We start from the raw sequence: 23,337 nt of genomic DNA, 5'->3' as shown, positions 1-23,337 counted from the left end.
TGTTTGTAATTAGACGTAAAATCCTGTTGAAATCGTGCTCATTTCCTCCTCTCAGTTGAATAGGGGCACAAATCCAATTGTCCTTTTATCGTCATTACAGACAGATTTATTAATTATGGCTTGAAAATGGCACTGCCTATTTATAACAGTATGAATCTGTCAGGGAAAACGTTTTTAATTTTTTTTGAAAACCAGGACACAAGGGAGCCGATGTAAAATAAGTTTTTATTTTGCAGTATGATGCAGCAAAAAAACATGCTGCTCTCTGCACACAAACACTAAGGCAATAACATCACCGTGTACCAAATATAAACTTCAGAAACGGACTGGAAGGGCACAGCACTATATAAACGCATATCCCAATGAATAACCGTCAATTGGGTCGACAGGAATCACATGAACAAACCATTCACCTGACAAACAGTAAAAACTCATATTGGACAATTGCAGTGAAGAATGGATAGACACACGTACACACAATTAACTGTTTACAAGCAGCTTCCTTCAAATAAAACGATTGAAAACGTTATGATTAGTAAAAAAAATTTTAAAAAAACTCTGCCCGAAACAATATAATCAATGTGATGTGAAAACGCTGCATGTTGAATACTACAAAGTTACATCGTTGTGTACAAAATAAAGAGCTATGTTTATATTCATAGTGCTGTTCAGTGGTTTCTCAGCTCCGTGTGCAGTATGTTGTGGAGGTCTACACGATGGAGCTTGAAGTAACATTGAACATCACGCTAGCACTACAGTGCAGGTGGTTAGAAGGTCCTAATACGATGTCCTGAGGTTAAAATCGCCACAGCGGGCTATTATATATTTTAACATATCAGAAGACTGATGCACAGTACAGCTAATGCCCCAGATAAGAATCTACAGATGAAATAAACTAATAAGTAGTTAATTGTCATCAGTTAACTAACCGTGTCTGTGTGTATGTGGTCTCAAATTAAATTTCCATTCTTGCATTTTAAATGAAATGAAATTTTGATGACATTATCTAACATTTTACATGTTATACCTTTTGCTTAAACACCATACTATACTGCAGCAATCGGTCAGTGCACAGAGCAAAAACTGAAAACTGTCAGCAGTTGTCTCACTGATATTAATGCAGTGCTTTAAATTGAGAGAGGGTTTGTGAACTATTTGAAAAAGAAAATAACTGGAATATGTAATAGGATCTATTTGGGAAATGAGCAATTGCAGAAACCTTTTATTTCAGTGGGTAGTTAGGATGAAAACCATATCAAAAGGTCAACATTTTCATTTAAATGTTTATGACCTTTACAACTTCATGGTAGTTCACAACAGTGAATTGAAGCCAAAGAGCCCTGTCTGTTACCAAAAGTGCATACACCGTTAACAAAACAAAATATAAAATTATATTCATCCGATCATTTGATACTCCTTAAATATTTAAAATATAGTTTATATTCAAATTTATATAACACTTAAGGGTTCATTTTTAGGAGTAGATTCTTTATATTATGATTCATTAAAGAAGTGCTGATGTGAGACTTTGCGAAACATCTAAAAACAAATAAAACAAATAAATTCAAAGAAATAAATACAGTGTTAAAAAAAAGCATTCGAACAAACTAAATGCTGGAGTGGACGTCCGAGTGTTCTCTAGCTGCATATCTTGAATGTTTTTAGATAAATATTTTGTTTGATATCCCTCTATGAAATTTGTATCCGTTTCTGTTAAGAAGTCTCATCACTTTATTTCTCCCCTGAAGTACATTGCTTTTTTCTTTATCTCTCCTGGTTTGCACACAAAGGCAAAGCTCTTCTACCCTCTGCTCTGCTGCATCTCACACTGGCCGTTGGTTGGATCAAGGAAGCCACCAGAGCTCCACTTGATGTGGAAAAAGGCAATGTAGAAATCGATACTTCATATTAATACATGTTTATGAGGTTAGGTAATGTCTAGGTAGCTAGATGTAGTCAGCATAGTAATACGTGGATTAAAACTAAATAATGGAGGTCGTCTGTGCTAACCAAAGACTGTTGTGTATCAGGAGTGCACACAGCACACTTTACATCAAATTATAGTCAGCCATTACTTTAAAATATAGTCAAATCTACATCCTCAAATAGAGGCAATAATAATAAAATAATACACGCTAATTGTTCACAGGGCCGACTTATTCTTAGGTTATACATAACTAAAAAAAAAATGTATAATGACATGAACACAAAACAAATCAGTCATCTCTATTTTGTAAAAACAAATGTTCACCTTCAGAGGAGACACAATTGTTCCTATCGAGTTTGCTTGATGATGCTGCATAATCTAATTCAAAATTTTTTGCTGCAAGTGTAGAGCTGGGGTTTTCTTAAATAAACTTTCTATGAATAATTGACTCTAATAATAATTGAATTCTATTAAAAGCAGAGAATAAACGGTTTAAATGCATCAGCATTGAAACCAGAGTTCCACACTGCCCTTTTCCACCACCAGGTGGCCCTCCGGTCCTGTGCAGGTCTACATGTGATGCAGCGAAAAAGAGACTGTAATGTGAAGCGATAATGGGTACTCTTGTTCAGATGTCCTTCTCTTTCAAGTGACACTTTCCACTCTAACTTTTCACAGATCCCATAAGACTGGTTTAGTACAAATGCAGCTACATGGAAGCATCACTGCAAGCTTTTTTTTTTTTTTTCCAGAAGCATGCGTTTGCACTAAAGTAACGATGATCCTAAAAAAATCTGTGATTAAGAGTCAAGTGTAAAACAGAGGAAGGGAGCGTTATTATGACATGGGGCACAGTGAGGGTCTGTTCTACTTCTAGTTAGTCTTTGGGATGAAGCTGACACCGGGCCAGTCATAGATGTCTGGCACGAAGGAGTCGTAGTTGGTGTTCCAGACAGTAGCACGTATGAAGCTGTTCTTGTCCACAGGCTCAGGGTAGCGGAACGCCATGCCTTTAGCATAGACGTACTCCATCACCTGTATTGAAGAAGAGACAGTTATGCACTGATAAATACCAGTAGGACACAAGGACAGACATACTGTAGACGAACAGCAAGACCCACAGCTGTGAGAGCCCTCAGGCCCTCGCACAGTTCATTGATGCACCGGTGCAGAATCCGACCTTGTCAAACCCGCTGGAATAATTCAATAATAATCTCACTCGAACCAATCAGGACCTGACGGTTCAGGTTGTGAATTACAAACTTACTGAACAGTGTTCACACATCTACAACTGTAATATGTCATACATTTTTAAGAGGCTTTGCATTAAAATTAAGGTTTAGAGAGCAACGATGTCTGTTTTAATGCCTGTTACTTCGACTCCTCTCGTCCCGTTTCTGTATGTGTACATGTGCTTGTTTACGTGTATATTGACATGATGTACATGTTCACTTAAATATCGAGCAGGGAAGTGACATCCGATCAAAGTAGTCACTCGAGAGGAATGTAGAGATGTATGAAATGACAAGTGTGAACTGCCGTACTTGTTTGAGCTGCCCACTTGTGATCCGTTCACCCACATTGAACATTGCGAACAGGGCCTCTTATTTTCAGAACACTTACCTTGACAGCCATCTGGACAGAGACCTCTCTGATGTTGGCGAGAGGAGGATAGAGTCTTCCTTCTTCAAGCTCTTTATCTGTCAGCTGCTCTACAAGGGTCTGCAAGGAGTATACAAATGTTTAGGCTTCATTTTTAGGGCTCAAATAACAGACATAAAAACTATTATTTGCCTGTAACATACTTCTGTTGTTTGCCATGTACACAAATGTGCATTCATAAATATAATGTGCTTTTGACTGAGAAAAAGACAAATTAAGGGTCAAATGACAGATCAAACTACCCTTAACTAATATTACCACCATACAAATGACAGTGTTTTCAATATTAACCTACGAGAACTATTAAGAAAGCATTGTGTGATCATCAATTGCACTGATCAGTGTTACGACATCAAAAGCAGCTCAGAAAAAGAATGAAGAACATAGATGGAAAAAGTACAAAGCAGTATCAGCCTTTTAAAAGCTCTTCCTCTGTTAGCTGTTATGCCAGAGTCTAGAAAGAGAGGGAAGAGGAGACATCAAAGGGTTAAAGAGGGTTTAGATGAGCATATGGGACGAATGCATACGAGACAGAGTCAGCGAGAAAAAAATGCAGGATGGGGTGTGGGCGAGGAAACATGGCCTTTTGGCAAGTTTAAAGAAGATATGGAGCAATGCTTAGTGACGCCTTCAGACCTTGGCAGCCTCTAGGAATACGGTGTCACTGATGTGTCTCACTCCACTCAAGATCACAGCCAGGGCCACACCTGAAAAGTACAAATAGCATGTGTTACCCAACCCCTCTGCATTTTCTTTCTGCATCCATAGATTTTCCCCAATTGTTTAAACACTGCGCAAATACTAGGTTTTTGTTACTTTTTAACATTAGTCATGTTCAGGGAACATGCACTTAATTCTTCCTCTGTGCTGGTTGTTCATGTATATTATAAATATTCCGTTTTATTTCTTTCACCTGGAAAGATGTAAGCGTTGTTGCCTTGTCCCGGCGTTATGACGCGGCCATCACTCAGAGTCACAGGACCGAATGGACTGCCGCTGGCAAAAAGACATCTGCCCTGTGAGACGCAGAAACAAATGACATGTGATGGGGGTCAGGGGGCGATAATACGCTTAATTTCAAAGTTCATTAAAAAAAAAAAAGAAATAAAAATGTGTACATCAGTCAGTTTGTAGGCGTCCTCTGCAGTGCACTCTGCTTTAGTGGTTGGGTTACTCAGAGCAAAGATGATTGGTCGTTCATTAAAGGAACCTATGGCCTTGATGACATCATGGGTAAACAGATGTCCAGCTCCTGCCACACCTGAAAGAAGGAAAGAGAAAAGTTGGTCATCATATGCTTGCGACTGCACTGACCTTTGACAGAACAAATTAAGATAATTTTGGTCTTGATTGATGAAATAAAAAATAAAATTGAGTAAATAAAAAACTTAAGGGATTTGTTGAACTGAAGGGATATCCTTCTTGGGTTCAAATTAAATGATAAAAACAACATCACAAATGACAGCAAAATGATTATTTAATTCAGACTCTTTTGATTAAACCTAAAAATGCATATTCCAAACCGTACTACTAAGCTATGATTACGTGAATAATAAAAAAAAAATTGTTACCAATGATAGCTGTTGGTTTGATGGTGTTGACAGCATCGAGGAAACTCTGTACATCTCCTGGACTGTCATGGACAAAAGCCTCCTGGTTAGTGTCCGTGTCCTGCGGTCTGCCCTGGAGTTACATATGGTTCATCGGTGGAAATTATATTATTATAAATCAATAGCAATACAACAAAACCACTGGCAGACAGTGTTCAAACAGTGAGCGAGGAAGCAACACAGACAGGAAGCCACGCAGACATCTGTACTGTATCTTCTGGTCATTACAGTCTGTGTCACACAAACTAACCTTTACAAGTAAGCCGTGTTTGTCGTACATCCAGATTTTCTGTCTGGCCTCAGTGTGGGTCATCCCTGTCTCCACCATGGCCATTACTATCAGATTGGCGATACCAAGGGCAGCCTGTAAAGAAAGTATTTAGAAAACATAAGCCAACTGAGCAAATCTTCATTTTTTTTTGTTTCATATTTTGATATTTGGTATTGTTCGCATTCCAAAATGGAGATAATTGAGAAACCTAGAGAACTTGGATTGATGGATTAATGGATAAACATGAGCTTTCTTACCTCTCCTGCTCCCAGGAAAAGCACCCGGTGTTCAGTAATGGGTTTTCCAATGACTCTCTGAGCTGCTAGCAGACCAGCAAGGGCCATTGATGCAGTGCCTGGAAACATGTAGAAGAACAAAGTCTAAAATTATAGCTGTCTTTTCAAAATGGTCCAAGCAAAAATTGCAGCTGAAATGTAACCTAAAGGCCACAATACTGTATGTTCTCTGTCATGGGTTACTTATTTTCAAGCACGTTTCAGGCCTGTGATATGATCTTTACAGTAAAATAGAATATAGTGTTGTAGTTACGCTTTTAAAAACTTCTCCTAGTATTTAACAAATTAAAATAGAATGCAATTTGTACAGTAACTTCCTGAATACTTTGAGAAGCAACACCAACTGAACTGAGCTAAACTATATAAATATAACTGAATATGTAAAATAGACTTCACAAAGCAGGACAGATACACAAATCTGTAAATTAAATATTTTATATGGTACAACTGGTTATGCATTTCTAAGTGAGGTATTTACACGGATAGAATCGTGTAACAGGGTATAATTATCTATATGAATTATGCATTAGATGTATAATGTATTTCACAGTTGAAGTCCCTTGTGCTGTGTTAGGGGTATATATGAACCTTGGATATCATCGTTGAAGGTGCAGTACTTCTCCCTGTACTTCCTGAGGAAGCGGAATGCATTGTGGTTCCCAAAGTCCTCAAACTGGATCAGTGTGTCCTGCCCATACTTTTCCACCACAGCTCCCATGAACTCATCAATCAGATCATCGTAGGCTTGAGAGCGGTCTCGCTTCTGGTACAGGCCCATGTACAGTGGGTCCCTCAAGAGAGTCTGATGGGAGGACAAGAACAAGCACCAGGAGGATAAACAATTTTTCTATCTAAACCACTAACCACTTTTCACTAAACCACTTACACACATACAGTGAACAGGAAACACAAATAGCCTTTTCCTACCTCATTGTCCGTGCCAACATCTATCACCACAGGTAGACATTTCTCAGGTCTGATGCCAGCACAGGCGGTGTACAGGCAGAGTTTTCCGACAGGTATGCCCATCCCATAAACACCTAGGTCCCCTAATCCTAAAATACGCTCTCCATCAGTCACTACTACTGCCTACAGTATGAGAGAGAGAGGAGGTGGAAAATAAGAACATTAGTTTAGAAAATGGCAACAGTGATCATCCCTGCATTCACATTTAATATATCAATTCTCTAGTATGTGGGTTTAAGAGGATAAAAAGCTCTAGGAGTGTCTTTTTACACTGTAATACAGAGGAGATGACAGCTGAACAGGTATTTCTGCGATAAGGTTTTTGGATACTCACTGCAACGTCAGTCTCTGGCCAGTTGTCCAGGATGGAGCGGACATGTCCGCTGTCCCGAATGGAGATGAACAAGCCTCTGGGGAGATAAAAAAAAAAAAATCAAAAAAAAAAATCAGTTTAGCTATTCTAGCAACAGAGTCTTGTAAGACTCTCTAGTACAAATGAAGAAAAGGAAATGCATCTCTGTGGGAGTTAATATTCATTAAAAAAACGTTTTTCTTCTGTATTTTAGATACTAATTCCTGGGGGTTTGATAGGCATAGTATGTCTGGACCAAAAGAAAAAAGCTACATTAAAGGTGTCTTTTTTTTTCCTTCCTTTTTGATAGCTTTGCTCAACGCTTACTTGGGTCTTCTGAATATGTGTCCGTACTGCGTGCAGGCCAGGCCTACAGTGGGAGTGTAGACAATTGGCATCAGTTCATCGATGTCTTCCATCAACACCCGATAGAAAAGCCTCTCATTCCTCTCCTGGATGCCCATCAGGTATATGTATCTGTGGGGAAAAGGAGAGGAAAATAAGAGGAAAAAATGAATTAAAGCTGCATACAGGAAGACAAATATATTGTTTTTATTATTTAGCTAATGCTCTGAGAAGGTTTTTTTTCTTTCCATAACTTCACTTTCTAGTATTTTAAAGAAAATAATTCCTTACTTCTCCAGGGGATCAGTCATCTTCTTTAGATTATTCTGAAAGCGCATGGCCTGCATGTCCTGAGTCTCCACTTTAGGAGGCAACAAACCATGTATCCCCAAAATCTGTCGCTCTTGTAGGGAGAAGGCCATACCCTGGGTAAAAATACGTACGTACACACACACACACACACACACACACACACACACACACACACACACACACACACACACACACACACACACACACACACACACACACACACAGAAGAGTTAGTAAGGAGACAATAGAAATGTTGAGATCTGCTGTACCTCTATTCATTGCTAGAGAATAATTTCAGAGTCAAGTTCACTTGGTTTTAGTTCAGGAAGCATTGATATGAAAACAGTGTAAAGACATAATGAACTACTGAACTCTTCTAGTTTCCTCTTCTAATATGACAAGTGTGCTATTATTTCTAATCAAGACTCGTTTACTCCAGACGTCTGGCAAAACTTGCACTGTCCAAATTTTGTATATTCAATTGGATTCGATTGCATTATATTACATTGGATTAAATTACATTATATTAGATTCAATTGGCCGTTATTGTCTCCATGAGAAGAACTTTGTCTTGAGCATTGAAGAGACCACGGGTGACGTAGGAGCACAAAGTCTCTCCACATTCACACAATATACTGTACATCCGTATACATTGACAATCAAACTACAGCCAACATGCAGTATGTCACACGCAGATCCAAATACACCAGAACACACACACCAAGAGTACTGCATGATTGATTGGACTGGATTGGATAGAAATGTTAAATATTTTGGCCCAGACTTATTTATGAAATACTTACAGACTATCTGGAAATGTAAAAAAAAAAAAAAAAAAGGAGGATAATATGTTCAGTTTGTAGATGTCATTTTACATGTTTCTGAGAATTCAAGTTTAAATATCTCCTGTCTGCTGCAACAAATTCTGCTGCAAACATGTGCTGTGTTTAAGTTTTAAAACAAAAACAAGCATTTATAGTTAATTAAATATCCCTCGTGAATTTTTTTTTTTTATTAACTTTGTGAGTACCTGCTGCAGAAAATGTTCACGTACTGTGATGTAGTTTTGTCACCAGAGGGCACACTACCTTACCTATGAGCCCTTTGGTGGGGTTGACCTATAGACTCTACTAGAGAAAATTTGAGTTGAGTGAAAGGAGGGAAAACCAAGACGAAAAGCAGGGCGAAGGAGATGGAAAATGGGGTAAGAGAGGGGGAGTAGCCTCAAAGAAGCCAATGAAGAACACTGTAGGCTAAAACACCCCCTTTTGTAAAAGAGAGGATGGGGGAGGTAAGCGGTAGCTACAAAGTGCTTTCATGCCCCTGCAGTGTATGTGAGCATGTGTGCACGCAGAGTTACAGCCCCATCGCTGAATGTCATATGGCCGTAACACATAAAAGCCTTCGGGTCTGGGGCCGGGGTGGGGGCTGATTATTTTCTGAGAGTGATGAATGTCGAGGGCTCCCCTGGAGAAAAAAAATGCTGAGTCATGCTGATGGAGCATTTTACTTCTCTCAGTTCGAGCACTCAGTTGCTCTCAGCCTAATGCAACATGCTACAAACCTCTGATATGTAGGTTTCATCTTTTTACTTGTAACAGAACATTTAAACTTTTCTTTTTTTCCCCTTTCCTGTTTTTCTGTCTGGCATTTCATTTGAGTGCTTTGAGTGATTCAAAAAGTAGTATAATCTATAAAATGTAAAATAATGCTTCATTTGCTCTAGTCTTGTTGTTTGTGGAGGCATGTCTTTAATATATTTACCTTTGTATCCTATGATTTGTCAATGTTGAATGTGGTTTGAAACACTTTCAATTTTCTAAACAAAAGTGCATAAAATTGGCATGGATTTATAAAAAAGTAAACCGTTTTAAGACTTTTTTAAGTACAAACTGGACAGGAATTCATGAGTTTAAGTTATCTTTTTTTTTAGTTTAAGAATATTAAATTGGCCAAAACAGATGGAACTGTCCTGCACGGTGAACATTTGAGGTGCATAACTGATATATAAAATTGAGGTAGAGGAACATGAAATCACAGAACAGTCTGATGTAATAAAAATGCATTCCTGCAACACTATTATTATTGAGGTATAATGCAAGTCAAATCTGCTCTGGTAAATACAGTCACTGAATAACCAGAATCTTTTGTATTTAATCTGGCTAAATGCAGTTTTAAGTGTGTTTAGATGAACTCAGTGACTATTAATGCTAGAGTTGAACTGTTATTTAATGAGAAATTCCAACTAGGCAGCTCTACTATGTATTTATATTTGTGCCCCATTCCTGAGTGTGCAAACATGTTATGCAAGCACATAAATCGTATTTCCCCAATAAATTGAATTTGAGCAAATGAAAATTATTCAATACCTCACTGTGTTTCCCATTATCCACTTAAGATCTTCCACCCAGTTTCAAACCCTTGCATACTTTACATTACATTTCATTACATTTCATTTAGCTGACGGTTTTATCCAAAGCGACTTACAATAAGTGCATTTCAACCATGAGGGTATGTTTGTATGATTCTTGTTGCCGAGAACAACAAGAATCATACAAACATACTCACTCAAGGTTTTGCTTACTCTCAACAAAACTGCCCTATGTGCAACTTCCAGTTTGCTTGCAGGCTCACTTATTTTCTCCATGATTTTAACAGAGGGTTACAGTGTGCCAAGATGCTGGCCAATCAGAAAAATAGATGCCAGGCTGTTTTACTTAAATTGTGATTGCGTGTAGTGTCATCAGTTAGAGGGGGAAGGGGAAGGAACTCTACAACCTCAACTACAGATTTGGTTATATATTTATAGTTTTATGAACCTTTTTATCAATTTTACTTGTAAGTTCAGTCTATTGGAGACTAGCCGCGTAGCCATCTTAATCATAAACTGAAAATCTGGGCTTCAAACAGGCACAATTGTAGACGCGCTAACTCCATCTACATATACAGTCTTTTGGACCATTGAGCAGCTGGCCTGTTACCAGTTTACATGTGGCTTGGGATATCTATATTTAGCGCAACAACATGTGGAGTCTGTGCTAAGTTTATCATAACTTGCAGAGTGAGACCATGTCACTTTGAGCCTCATGTTACAAATGTCATTTGTAACCTTAAACACTTTGAAAAACTTGACAAGAAACTCCTACAAGCCAAAGTCAACTACAAAACACCAAACAATGTGATGCATGTCTGCAATAGGTATTAAATAGAGGTTGCAGAGCAATTTTCATCAGCTGAAAGCTCTTCAGTATTTTGTCAGCTGCGTCTTTGCTGCAGCGATGCAGATGTGACACCGCTGTCGACTGAAGTCGGATGTGTATGTCAACACAAGACATAACCTTACGTTTCAAAGACAGAGATGTTGTAAATCAAATCCAAATTAAATTAAGACATAAAAGAAGAAATAATTGAAAGTTATTGCACATCTTTGATGTCTTTGCAGTGCAGAAATAAGACAATCATTATCTTCTGCCCGGGCAAACAAAACAACGTACGGATCTTAAGACCAAATGGTCTGAAACGCTGCACAACATGTTCATGAAGCCATTTCTCTTCAAACAGAATGTCAGTAATCTGCTTACTTTGTTGGTGCGAGGGCTGAGCATGAGGGGCTTGCCCTTTTCTTTGGTGTGTGCCCATCTGCAAGCAGAGACACAGGGCCTCAGGGACCAGGTTGTCCTCAACCGGAACAACATGGTAGACAGTCACTGGGATGGATGGTGCACTGGTGGAGAGTTTCTGAGGAGGAGAAGACAAAGTTGACTATTTCCATCTTAATTTTCCTGCTTGGGAAATGTGCAACTAATTCACCAAAACTGCCTGTTGTAAATTGTTCTGCTCGGATCCTTAATATTATGAGTATGTCTCCTGACAAAAGTAATTAAGTACAGTGCAATAGTTCATCAACATGGACAAACACCAATTCTTAAGTTTTTTTTGCCTGTTGTTAAGCCTAACTTGTATCCAAGATGCATTACATGCAAGCACAAAGAAAAAAAGTATTCTTTTTTTGGCTTCCTTATTGTCAACAGGAAGAGTCACCGCTTTAATGTTGAGCTATTTTGGCTTCTGACTCCATTCACAACATTTAAATACATGACAACATCACACCCAATCGCATCTTGACATGACATAAAGCTCAACAGTGAGGAATCTCAGCCTACTGGCACACAACAATTCACAGAAGCTGAAGGATGCACTTGGTGTGCAGGGACAGTCATACAGTTGAGGATTAAAAATACTGAGAGCAGTGGCTGTCATTAATCTGCATGTGGTCAGAAGTGATTTAGTGTGTGATCTGAGAAAAAAAAAAAAAAAAGCCTTGAAAGATTGTCGTAATCCCTTTTGCAATGAGCTCAACATGAAGACAGAGAACAAAATAAATGGTGGTGACATCAAACCAGCAGAGGATCCGCGTGAAAGACAGGCGGATAACACGCTTCACATGCTGGAAGCAAGACTCCGACTGCTGACCACAGAACTCTTTTGTGCTATTGAGAGAGTAAACCTGAAGGAATGAATGAGATAGACATTTTTGGGAGTAAAGGAGAAAAAAAAAAAAACAAGATCATAAATAAAACCATAAAACAGTAACCGATGGCAGGGTTTCCTAAAATGATGCCACGTTATTTGACACGAGGGTCAGACTTTCAGTTCCTGTTGGTGGCCTGAATAGCATCTATGTTGTGAGAGCTGTCATGCACGTGACCTGGGATTCACTGCTAGATTGTGTTGTGCTGTGTTGTGCCGGATGCAGAAAGAGGCCAGTTAAAGCTACACCGTTATCCTCTTTCTAAGTTGTATACAAATAAACCAACGTTGACTATGAAACCACAAAAATAAATGCAGCTTTCCCGTGAGACAAAGCAAAGGGACTGAATGGACAACTTTAAAAAGCCCTATGTGATGCTGATATAATGCTACCTTGTATTTTAAATAATAATGTCAACAAGGGAAGATTGCACAAATATCACTGTTACAGAAAAAGTGAAGCAGACAACAAAACAAGATGTCGCCAAAACAACTTCTTAACCCACCTGGTATACTGTACTCTGTAACTTTTACTATGTTAAAAAATGTTTTCATGTTTTTAGTCATTTTAGGATCTAGAAAACATCTTGTTGGCCTGCCTTTATTAAGTAATAAGTAAGTAATTACCCAGAGGAAATGAAACTGGACCTGTAAGCAAGTTAAATAGGAAACAACGATGCAGTTTCTATTCTAGTTCCTTATAGTTTAGTTACCAAGGGTTGCATATCTGTAAAACAATTCGTTTTGAAATGCACGACGCATGAGGAAACTACAGTCAACTGCAGTCGTCAGTCACAAAAACGGGTTAGCAAAGTCTTCTTTAAAAAAAAAAAAAAAAAAAAAGAGCACATTTTGATTGATTTCATGGCCTAGAACCGTATTTTAATGACAATCCACGTGTTTAATTTAGCTGGCTCACTTCTGATGAGCAGGTCAGCCAGTTTATAAATCACAAGCGAGCTTAAAAACTTCTGAGCAAACACTCGGTGGGATTTTTCCATTAGCCTGCACTTGCTGTCGAAGACCAGACTCAAAGGAAGTAGTATTCACCGGATCGTGCGGTCTTCTCATTCACCACAAAATCTGATGAAAGAAATGACAAGCTGCCAGCTGGCAACTACACACCCAGGAAGCTGCTTTGAAGCAGGGGGAGGGAAGGGGGGGGGAGGAAGCAGTAAACTGAAATATGAGCACCAACAATCATCAGAAGTGTTAATGATCTGTGTATTTCATACTCCCGCCTGTTTCTTGAGCACACAGAGCTTCAATTTCTCTCCCACTCAGTGTGTCAGCTCCGGGAAATATTGCCATCTAGCAAACACCACAGATTGTACAATCTACCCAGGGTAGTAATACATTGTGCATTACTGGGTCTGCAAGTAGTCTGTGCAATACAATAACTGTATTGACTTCAACAGACGTGGTGTAATAACAAAAAAAGGTTTCCTTACTGACAGAAACGCAGTGGCCTCCTGCGCACACTCTGAAACAAGCAGCAAAGCACACACACACGGAGGTAAACATTGTACTGCTCATGGGTCCATATTACAGAGTATTAAATAGCAAACAGACATCGGTCATCAGCGAGGTGTGGCTCTACTGACAGGCGTTTTTATTCTCCTTTTATTCTCCTTTTAGTCTTAAATAGTAAAAGTGCGTCTGGCCACTGAATATGCAAGACAACTGTAGTTTATACTGGCCTGTGTAAATGTGGTAATAACCATCGTGAGGACCGTAAAACCTCCCGGTCTCCTACAGTTTTATGTTCTTATTAGTGTTTTAATACGTAACTTATAAAAACGAAAGCGACATTTATGAACTCGTCACTTCCATCCTCGGTGAGGAGTCGGGAGGTGAAGGACGGACGGACGGACGGGCTGCTGTGAACACGTCACGACTACGTTTGCGCAGAAAAATCAGGCGGACATGTAAAACAAAAACAAAAACAAAACAAAACAAACAAAAACAAAAGTGTAATTGTCCACCGGACCGAGACGTCGTGATAAATAACCTCACGCTGCTAACAACCGCTACTAGCAAACGTTTAGCTAGCTCGGAAATGAAGACGGCGTGTGTCGGTATTTGATGAACAGACGACATGTTTGTAACTCTTAAATCAAACCAGTCAAACCGGGAAAACACCTTCTACCCCGGCGACGTCGCTGTCATTCATTAAAAAAACACAACAACCCCTTTTTGTACGTTATTCTTAGTTCTTAAGACGCCACCGACTTTCTATTGTTTAGAGAACAAAGACATCGTTTACCTGCTTTAAGTTAACGCAACGCAGCCGCTCCTTCCGTTGAACGGGTCACTGATTGTGAGGCATGTTTCCTCCGAGAGTCGCGGTGTAAAAGCGCTTTACTTTCCACTACTTGGTCTGAGCCCCGTTTGCAGCCGCAGATGCAGCGGAGTGGTGGAGGAGAGGTGGAGGTGGAGGAGTGGTGGAGGAGAGGTGGGGTGAGGTGAGGTGAGGAGACTCCGCCGGGAAGAACTTGGCCGCTCATCCAATCACATGGTGGGATTTCCTTCTTCGTTTACCGTAAAGATCCGCAAGATGCGCACGATTTGTTGGTGAGAAGTCCATAAATTACCGTAAAGGTCCTACCAGTTTATGTAGGTAGGTATTTACTTTGTTAATCCCCGAGGGGAATTTTTTTTTTTTTCCCGCTACAGCAGCATACAGAAGCAATAAGATAATAATAGAAATAATTGAATAAAATAATAGGATAGAATAATAGAAAAGCAATAAAATAGCAGTACATAGCAGTAAAAAATATAAAATATAAAATGCATAGTATATACAGTACATTATATATCTGTATATATTATATACAAACAAACCAAGAAACACAGTCAACATATGTGGTTGGTTGGACATGTTGCAAACAGTTATTAAAGGTAGGTAGTTATATTATGACTGTTTTAATATGTCTGCTGTTGTAATCCTATGGGATGTCCTCAAATAGCTCATCGTCCAGCTCTCTAAGGCAATTTTATGCAGCAAACAAAACAGGGCAGGGCAACAAAACAAAACATTTGACCAATCTGCCGAAACTCAGAGCTGGATTGAAGGCAGACTGGACGCCACAGCGACTCATTATCACCATTTAAGATAAATTAAAAAAAAAAAAAAAAAAAGAAGAAGAAGAAGAAAAAACGGTACAATAATTACATATTGCACCTGTAAACTAAAACTTAAATAGTTTTTTAAAGAGGAATAACTTTTGTGTTCATGGATGTGTGTATAAAGGCCTAAGTGGGGATGGACATTACAATCTACATTTCCTTTTAATGCTTTGAATTTTGTCACTACAAAATAAAACACCAATCAAACGTGAAACACCCCTGAATGACTAATTAAAGCAAAAAAAAAAATGTCATCTTTACCTGGTATTCTGCCAAAACACTTAAAAGCATGAGATCAAATATTAGTTTTGTTTTATTAATTTTCCAGCAAAAACAGAAACTCCAAAATCAGTCAATATTGAACATTAAAGACCTCACAGATTTTCTCAAATGAAAAGCTGAGGCCTCTTTGCACCGTGAGTACAAAAGAAATAAGAGACCACTGGAATCTGACTGTTTCACAAACTGACACATAATAAAACTAACAACGTTTAACCTGTTTGAATAGCCATGCAGAAGGGAGGGCATTTGTTACATTCAGTAAGCTGGAAGAATTGAGGTGTACTGAGGCACATTTTCTACATTGCTTTACACACCTAAAAGAATTTACTTCGGCTCAGTAACCACGTGTTACAGTATGTTTGTGTTCAATGATGTTATTGCTGGCTTAGGTTACCTGCAGAAGAAACTGTAAAATACAAAATGTGATCATTAGACCTGTATTAATTAAATACTAAATATATTTTACATTGTAATTATTTGGACTGCAGCACAGCGTTTCTCTGTTTCTGTAAATAGATTAAACACTATGATCATACAACTGACAGTTTCTCTTTACTTGAACAACTTCTTTCATTGAGTCCAGCAATAGGTATGGTCAATTGCTAAAAAGGTGACAATAATGAACATAGAAGGTGGTAATGTTCCCGTTGTTGTTGAGGAAATCTTGTCTTTCTGAATGTGCTACATGTGCTTCATTGTGAATACAAACAAATATACCTGGCTTTGCTGTCTCAAAGCTTGTACTGTTAGCAGTGCTCATGAATGGCTCGATTCTTTGGAAGTCACACTATGTTGTGCAAGTAAAGATCTGCTTACAACCTGCCTGTGTTGGCTGCAGCGGGCGTGAAAGTCAACGTTTTAGAGCAACTTTAGATGTGCACAGCAATTAAGAGTTGCAAAGGATTTGAAAGGAGAACTTTGATCTGTTTGCTGCTTGATTGTATGGAAGGATTCAAATTAATATCTTAGGGCATGACATGATTTGTTGCCAACTGAGTGATTTATACAGTCAGAATAAGTTTTAGATCCTGGAATTAAAGATGATAAAACATTCATATTTTGTGGTGGTGCTGGCAGTGTGTTTTATCAGTATTGTGCCTCTGCCACTCCCTATTGATGGACTCCTGTGCATATACAGCAAACAGACTGCATACAGTCAATGGTCAACTCAGAGATGAGAGTTACATTTCAAGCAGTGTAAGCGGGGCTGGTGCGATTTGGCTACAGAATATAGATAACATTTATTTAACTGTATTTATTTTTGTCACTAGCTCTGCCAAATATCTTTAATGCCATTTCCCTATGCTCACTAATAGCCATATGATTGAAACATGATTGAAGTGGATGTCAAATGCATTTGTTTGAGCGACTATGAGGCACAAGCCAACAGCCTGCATTGGTAATAGCTTACTACACCAAACTGTATCTTTTACCCGGTCTAGTTCTCTTGATTAGGAGACATCAAATGACAAAATACTGTCAAAAAAAACTGTTAGTGTCTACTGCTTAACATGCTGGACATACAAATATAAGTTTTATTTATTTACTGTTCCATATATTAATATGGTTTCTGGGCAGCACTGAGAGGTTTTGAGTACAAATTATTTCCTATAAAGGTTGTAAAGGATCTACACTCTCCAAAATATAGGCTACTGTTGTTTGCATTAAAGCTTTCTGTGGCTAACACTGAAGTTAGCAAAATGGTAATAGATGTTTATCTGTCTAGTACAGAAAGGATTTAAAGTGTAGAAAAGATGTTGACCTTGTTGAGATCATCGGGCAGACGAGAAACTGTTTATGATCAAATTGGAGCAAAATTGGCTGAATAATCATAATCAAATACTACCATATAGAGCATTCCACATTCAAACAAAACGCAACTCACTCCTAGTTAACATGAACGTGTGCGTTCAACCTAGCATTCAACAAAGAATACAAGAGTATTTTAGACACAGGAATATTATTCAAAGTTTTGAGAAATATACGGTATAATTAAATAAGACAACAATTTTATACAAGTTTACAAGCCTTTTGCAACGGTGACCAAATTCATGAAGAAGTCAGTGTGGGAGTGTTAACAGAAGCAAATATAATCTTCATAGATCACCATGTATCATAATTTGACTTATTATTTTTCAGCTAATACATTCAGAGACACCAGGAAAAACAATTTCCCGTATCACTATAATTATTTGGTGAACATCACCTTTGGAAGACTGTCTGACATTTTGAAAATGTACTGACTGACTGACACAGTGCAGGATCCTGTATCGAAAAACCTATTTAAAGCAATCTTAAAACACGCTAAGGGATCTCTCTTCAGTTTCTGTCATCAGTAGCCTAGATATCCACAGCTGACTGCTCCCTCTTTGTCATTTGCAAGTATGGAAGTATGGGTGTCACAGAATCAGTCACTGTCAAGTCTTGTCTGATCTTGTCTTGTCTGACAAAGGAAACCGCAAATACCACAACCATTATTAGCTGATTATTTCTAAATATGCTTGAGTGGAACAAATCTTTGATATTTGTGATGCTAAGCATGGTTACTTATGTTGAACCCATATGATTTCTGACCTTTTATTGCCTGAGAACATCTCATGACAAAGCTGCAAGATTGATTCTTCAAGTGATTTTTTTTTTTTTTTTCATTGCAGTAGTACCGAAAAGACAAAAGCTGCCAACACTAAGGTCTAATTTTAAGCAGCGTATTCAACCATGGGCATCCCTCACTACAAAAAGCACTATGAGCATTTGGGAGTGCTACCCGTGATGATGCTATACTGTGGTGAACCTGAAGTTGAAATTCAACATCAGGAGTTGGGGGTCTGCGGTGGTGGAGTCCTGTGCTCTGGAAACCTGGATACCTTTCGGTTAATGTTTGGCTGTTTGCTTTCTTCCATCCACCCTCCCTCTTTTCCTTTCCTCCCGTTTGCTTTCTCCTTATTCTGCCTGCACAGTTTCAGCGCTCGGGATATGAACACATCCAGGTCAAACAGACGGTCTTTTTGCTTGACAGAAAGTGACTCCATTGAGTCAGCATTTACTGGCTGAGAAGTAGAGGAAAGGGGTTGAGACCGCAGGGGAGGCAAAAGTAGAGTGGTGGGGGGTGACACTGTTTGAGGTGACAGTGGTGGAAGTAGAGCAGTGGGAGATGAAGGGAGAAGTGAGGGAAGGGTATTAGAGGAGGATCTGAAAGGGGGAAGCGGGCTTCGTCTGTCTTCGTCATATTCAGCTGATCGTTGCCGCACAACGTCCGTGTAGTGGAAGACTGGAGCTGGGAGGTCAGTAGGAGAGAGAGGGAGAGGCGGGGAGGAGGTGTAGCAGGAGGGTGACTGCTGCTCCAAAGAAGGACTGGGACTTGGTGAGTGCAGACGAGATTGGGTGCTCTCCACCCAGCGAGAGATTTCCTGGAATAAATCCACGGTCTCCTCCTCCTCTTCTTCCTCCTCTGCTTCCTCTTCCTTCATTTCTCCCAGGTCCTCCATGCTGCCACCAACAGGTTCGACAGGCACAGGAAGGCTGTTAATGTTGCGCTTCCAGTGAGACAGATCCAGGATCAGCTTAGGCTCTGAGTAGTGTTGAGGCTTCCCCTCCCTCCAGGCAATTTTATCCAGATATGAAGGAGAGCCCACTTTGTAGTCACATGAGTGGCCACAGTCGAGGTCACCGTACCCCAAACCACAGGCCCGCTCCAGAGAGGAGTGCGAGTTTTCCAGGAAACGTTCAGCTGAGCTGCTGTGGGAATATTTGCGTGGGTCAACCTGTACGAGACAGATGGGGAGAGAGAAGGTGACAAACGACAAATGACCATTGTACTGTGTGTTAACTGTTTTGACTCATTCTAATTTGGTAGAACATATACTGTACAGTAAGTATTGGAACTGTAACACTAATAATATCAAACAATATGAAGTTTCTACAGTGTTTACCAAAAGACTGCACTTGCATGAAAAGTGCAGGACTACCTAAAAGGAAAATCAGGAATAAAGAAAGTTCCTACACCACAAATAATAATCTATCTGATGAAAATTTCATTTTGCCAAATAGCTGGTGGCAAAAGACATAAAATGCCTCTGTGTGCAACTTGAATTTGTCTTTAGAGGAGTGATGTCTTTGTGACAGGAAACAACGGAGCCAGAGGAAATGCAGTCATGTCGTAAATACACTGTAACTTTACAATATCCCTGCTGTAAAACTGAGGCCACACAATCCCTCAGCCAGCAGCTAATTTATGCATGTTTAACCTAATCAGCTATACCAGCTTGCTCTCGATCTTTGCATATCATTAAAACAGGATAATGTTTCTAATAAAGTACAAATTTATCAATCAGTCAGTATGGGTCAAAAGGACAAAGCATATTCAACCTGAGCCTCCTCTAGCAGTGAGCTGGAGCTGGCTCGGGGGTCCCTCTGCACCTCCTCATCCTCTGTTGTGTCCCCCAGGTCAGAGGCTATGCAGCTGGAGGGCATGCAGCGACACCTTCCTCCTGACTGCTGCCAGCACATATCTGTTGATAAACTATTTTCGTACCTGCAGAAAAGCAGAAATGAAATTCATTTGAACCTTGTTATTCAGTATTATATGTTCAGTCCCAATAGGGTAGAGGAAAAGCTGATGCACAGTTGAGCTATACACAAATCTCATTATGTTTTGCCAAACATAACTCACAATTTACATTTACATTTTGATTTAATCCATAAAATAGACAAACTATGTAAATACATTTCTTATGATTTAAAATCACTTTAGACTGGGTCAAATTATGGTAGCGTTCAGTAAAATTTGAAGGCTCGGTTCAAAGACATGTAGGTTGGTTAATAGACAACAATTGTTGGGAATGTGAGTATGAATGGTTGTGTCTTGCCCAGTGTCAGCTATCTTAAGGACAAGCAGTCACAGCTAATGGATAGATGTCGTAGTTATGTTAGTAACCTAAATCCTTTGATGACATGCAGTTAAATGGCAAATGGTCTGCACTTGAAAACGCGCTTTACCACCTTAGGATCTCGAAGCGCTTTTACACGGTTTTCCATTCACCCATACATTCACACTAATGACACTGAGCTTCCATGCAAGGTCACACATACATACGATGGTACGCCATCAGGAACAACTTGGGGTTCTTGCTCAAGGACACTTAGGCATGTGGACAGGATGAGCCAGGATCGAACCACCAACATTCCAATTAATGGGTAACCCACTCTACCATCTGATCACAGTCCCAGTCCAGTTTAGCAGGACTACAGCGATAGAAATATCTACTGTAACACCCAATATTGTGTGACAACATCTCCAAAACGATTGTGGATTAGCCTGCATTAGAAATAATTACTTTGTGATTCAACATATAAATAGTTGTGTAGTTATAGCATATATTATAACTTCAAAGGTACAGCTGAGTCTTGAGTAACCAGAAACTTCTGCCTTTAAATACAAGTGGTCACTTGTTAATTTTGATGCGAAATCAACAAAATAATTAACAAAATAGATAATCTCTCTTTGTTTGTTGATGATCTCACTGTGAAACAGAGGTTTGTTAATTAGACATTTAATATTAAAACTTCACCAGTGTTTGAAAGAGTACTGAGTCTGCACACCTGTCCCAGTGGATGCTAGAGGCCTGACTGTTGCTGTTGCTGAGGCTTTGCTCGGTGATGAGGCTATCCTCCAGTTCATCCTCGATACGGAAGGGATGCGATGAAGTGGGCTCATCCTCCGGACAGGAGTACTGCTGAAGGAAAGGGTGGGACAGCGTTGCTTCGGCTGTCAGGCGATCCATGGGGTTAAATGTTAAGATACGCTCAAGGAAGTCCACAGCTGGGAGGAGAAGAAGAAGAAGGGGTAAGTGAGGGAGGAAGAGAAGGACAATGTAGTCTCCATGAAGTGTGTTCTTCTTCAGATACCCATTCTCATTCATCATCCTTTCTCAAGACTAAATCATATAGACCTCTACACTTCAACACCCTACTCAATCATCTCTTCATCAGTCACATGCCAGAAGAGCTGTGGTTTTCTGAGTCTTTGTTCCTTCTCACACCTCCATCACTCTTATTTGTCTACACTCTACTGCTTGACCTCCCCCTTTCCTCCCACCACTCAATTCCCTCTGCTCACCCTGAGCATCCACTTCAGGCAGCAATTCAGAAAAGGGTTTCTTGACTCTCCATCCATGACGGACATATGAAGGCATCACCTGGGAAAGCAAGGTTAAAATATCACATACTTGTTCTGGTTTTTGTACATTTATTTAGTCTATTCAAGTACTCCAAAACCTGTGTACACATTAAAAGGTGCCTAAATATTTGTAAATAGTCGTGTAGAGCTGCAAACATAGCACGACACCCTGAGGCTGCAGACATATGACTTGCAGCAGCCATGGAGACGTCACCTGTAGCAGATCCTGCCTGTCTTCCTCTCTCAGCACGGGCACTGTGTTGAGAATCAGCTGCATCTGCTCCAGCTCATGAGCTCCTGTGAGAGAGAACCAACCAATCAGAGACGAGCAGAGACGGAGCATCAGTTACATAAGTAAAGAAATTAGACCAGTAAGAGTCAAACAGGAAGAACTGGGAGGTGTGAGCTGTCAAGTGAAAGAAGTGGAAAGGATATTCAGTTAAAATTATGCAGATAGGCTGAAATGCTCCGCAGTCAACTATTAAAACAGTTTCCAATTAAAAACAATGTGAGAAATTACTATTCTAAAACTCAAATATTATAACATCCACTTCAATTTGAATTACATTGCTTAAACTGATTTTTTTTTAAATGTCACTACTTGCAGCTTCATTTTTCTCTCTCCCTCAGATTATTGATCTGTTAAAAATTAATCAAATACCGCTACAGTGAATGTTGAAATTCCAAGCGTATTCTTTTTCTGGTCACCTTCACCTTTGTAATGTTAAAGACATCCCTGCATCCCTCTTATAGTGGTAGAGATGTACCCAAACAAGGCCCCAGACCCTAATGTTAAACCTTTGTAACTTTAAACATCTCAATGAGTTTTAGTCGCACACAAACTGGGAGGAATCTGATGCTGGCCAACTCTGAAAAAGTCCATATAGTACATTTTATCTCTGGCAGCGGATGGAAAACAAATACTTTGAAGTCACTGACTGCAGTGTAACCAGAAGTGTAACATGTTTGTGTTGCACGCAAGTTCTCTGCTAATAGAGAGCAGGACAGCAGCATTTTTCCACCTATGTGACAAAGTATGAATTTGCTCTTTAAAAGTTTTCATCGAAATAATGGACACCAGCAGGTGGTGCTATATGAACACATTTATCCCTCTAAGAAATAAGCAAGCCATGGTGGTTTGTTTGGATAAGAGTACATTGTTTCCCCTTTGGTAAACAAAAATATACCCTTTTTCTGTTTGGTAAGTGAAAGACAGGGCAAAAACATCTCTAACACCTGATGTATAAAAATCTAGCACACAGGAACACCAGGGAGCCGGATGATGCTATCTAGTTTATGATGTCAGCCCTGTGTTGTAGAGAGGGCTGGTGGAGGTCAACTCAGCCAGTCAGTGAGGGAACTACGTCAGACAGTGAAAATTTCTGTCATCATTGTTATTCTGGTCAGGCAAAGAAGTAGCCTGCAGAAGGAGAGTAAAGTGTCTTTGGTGGAGGACACTCTGGAATGACAAACTCTTCTT

The 23,337-nt window shown here is 39.5% G+C and overlaps 2 protein-coding genes across 2 annotated transcripts in view; both read right to left on the bottom strand.

Annotated features, from left to right (window-relative positions):
* Positions 1-206: 206 nt before the first annotated feature.
* Positions 207-14,744, bottom strand: me2 (malic enzyme 2, NAD(+)-dependent, mitochondrial). Its single transcript, XM_069699507.1, has 15 exons — positions 14,538-14,744; positions 11,323-11,479; positions 7,721-7,854; positions 7,412-7,561; positions 7,067-7,142; positions 6,694-6,855; positions 6,355-6,568; positions 5,728-5,825; positions 5,450-5,563; positions 5,161-5,272; positions 4,708-4,850; positions 4,503-4,605; positions 4,226-4,296; positions 3,551-3,649; positions 207-2,962 (listed from the first exon to the last, which is right to left on the bottom strand). The coding sequence occupies exons 2-15, from the start codon at positions 11,434-11,436 to the stop codon at positions 2,801-2,803; spliced, it is 1,752 nt and encodes a 583-aa protein (XP_069555608.1). The 5' UTR covers positions 11,437-11,479; positions 14,538-14,744; the 3' UTR covers positions 207-2,800.
* A 951-nt stretch (positions 14,745-15,695) lies between these two features.
* The window catches only part of mapk4 (mitogen-activated protein kinase 4), a 33,056-nt gene continuing 25,414 nt past the window's right edge, over positions 15,696-23,337 (bottom strand). The window contains 5 exon segments of the mRNA XM_069699341.1: positions 15,696-19,443; positions 20,048-20,213; positions 21,281-21,500; positions 21,798-21,876; positions 22,072-22,154. Coding sequence (XP_069555442.1) covers positions 18,493-19,443; positions 20,048-20,213; positions 21,281-21,500; positions 21,798-21,876; positions 22,072-22,154 — 1,499 coding nt within the window. The 3' untranslated portion in view covers positions 15,696-18,492.

The sequence above is a fragment of the Brachyistius frenatus genome, unplaced genomic scaffold, assembly GCF_029030835.1.
Source record: "Brachyistius frenatus isolate BFR_SWC_R1_liver_20210118 unplaced genomic scaffold, ASM2903083v1 Contig_30, whole genome shotgun sequence".
NCBI classification, from domain to species: Eukaryota; Metazoa; Chordata; class Actinopteri; family Embiotocidae; genus Brachyistius; species Brachyistius frenatus.
The sequence above is the reverse complement of the archived record's forward strand: the minus strand, read 5'-3'. Positions and strand labels throughout refer to the sequence as shown.

Excerpts from the sequence above, each read along its gene's own strand:
- me2 (XM_069699507.1), bottom strand. The coding sequence starts at position 11,436 with ATGTTGTTCCGGTTGAGGACAACCTGGTCCCTGAGGCCCTGTGTCTCT. Across the intron at positions 6,569-6,693 it reads ATGTTGGCACGGACAATGAG|ACTCTCTTGAGGGACCCACT; the intron begins GTAGGAAAAGGC and ends TCCTCCCATCAG. Across the intron at positions 4,297-4,502 it reads CAACGCTTACATCTTTCCAG|GTGTGGCCCTGGCTGTGATC; the intron begins GTGAAAGAAATA and ends TGTACTTTTCAG.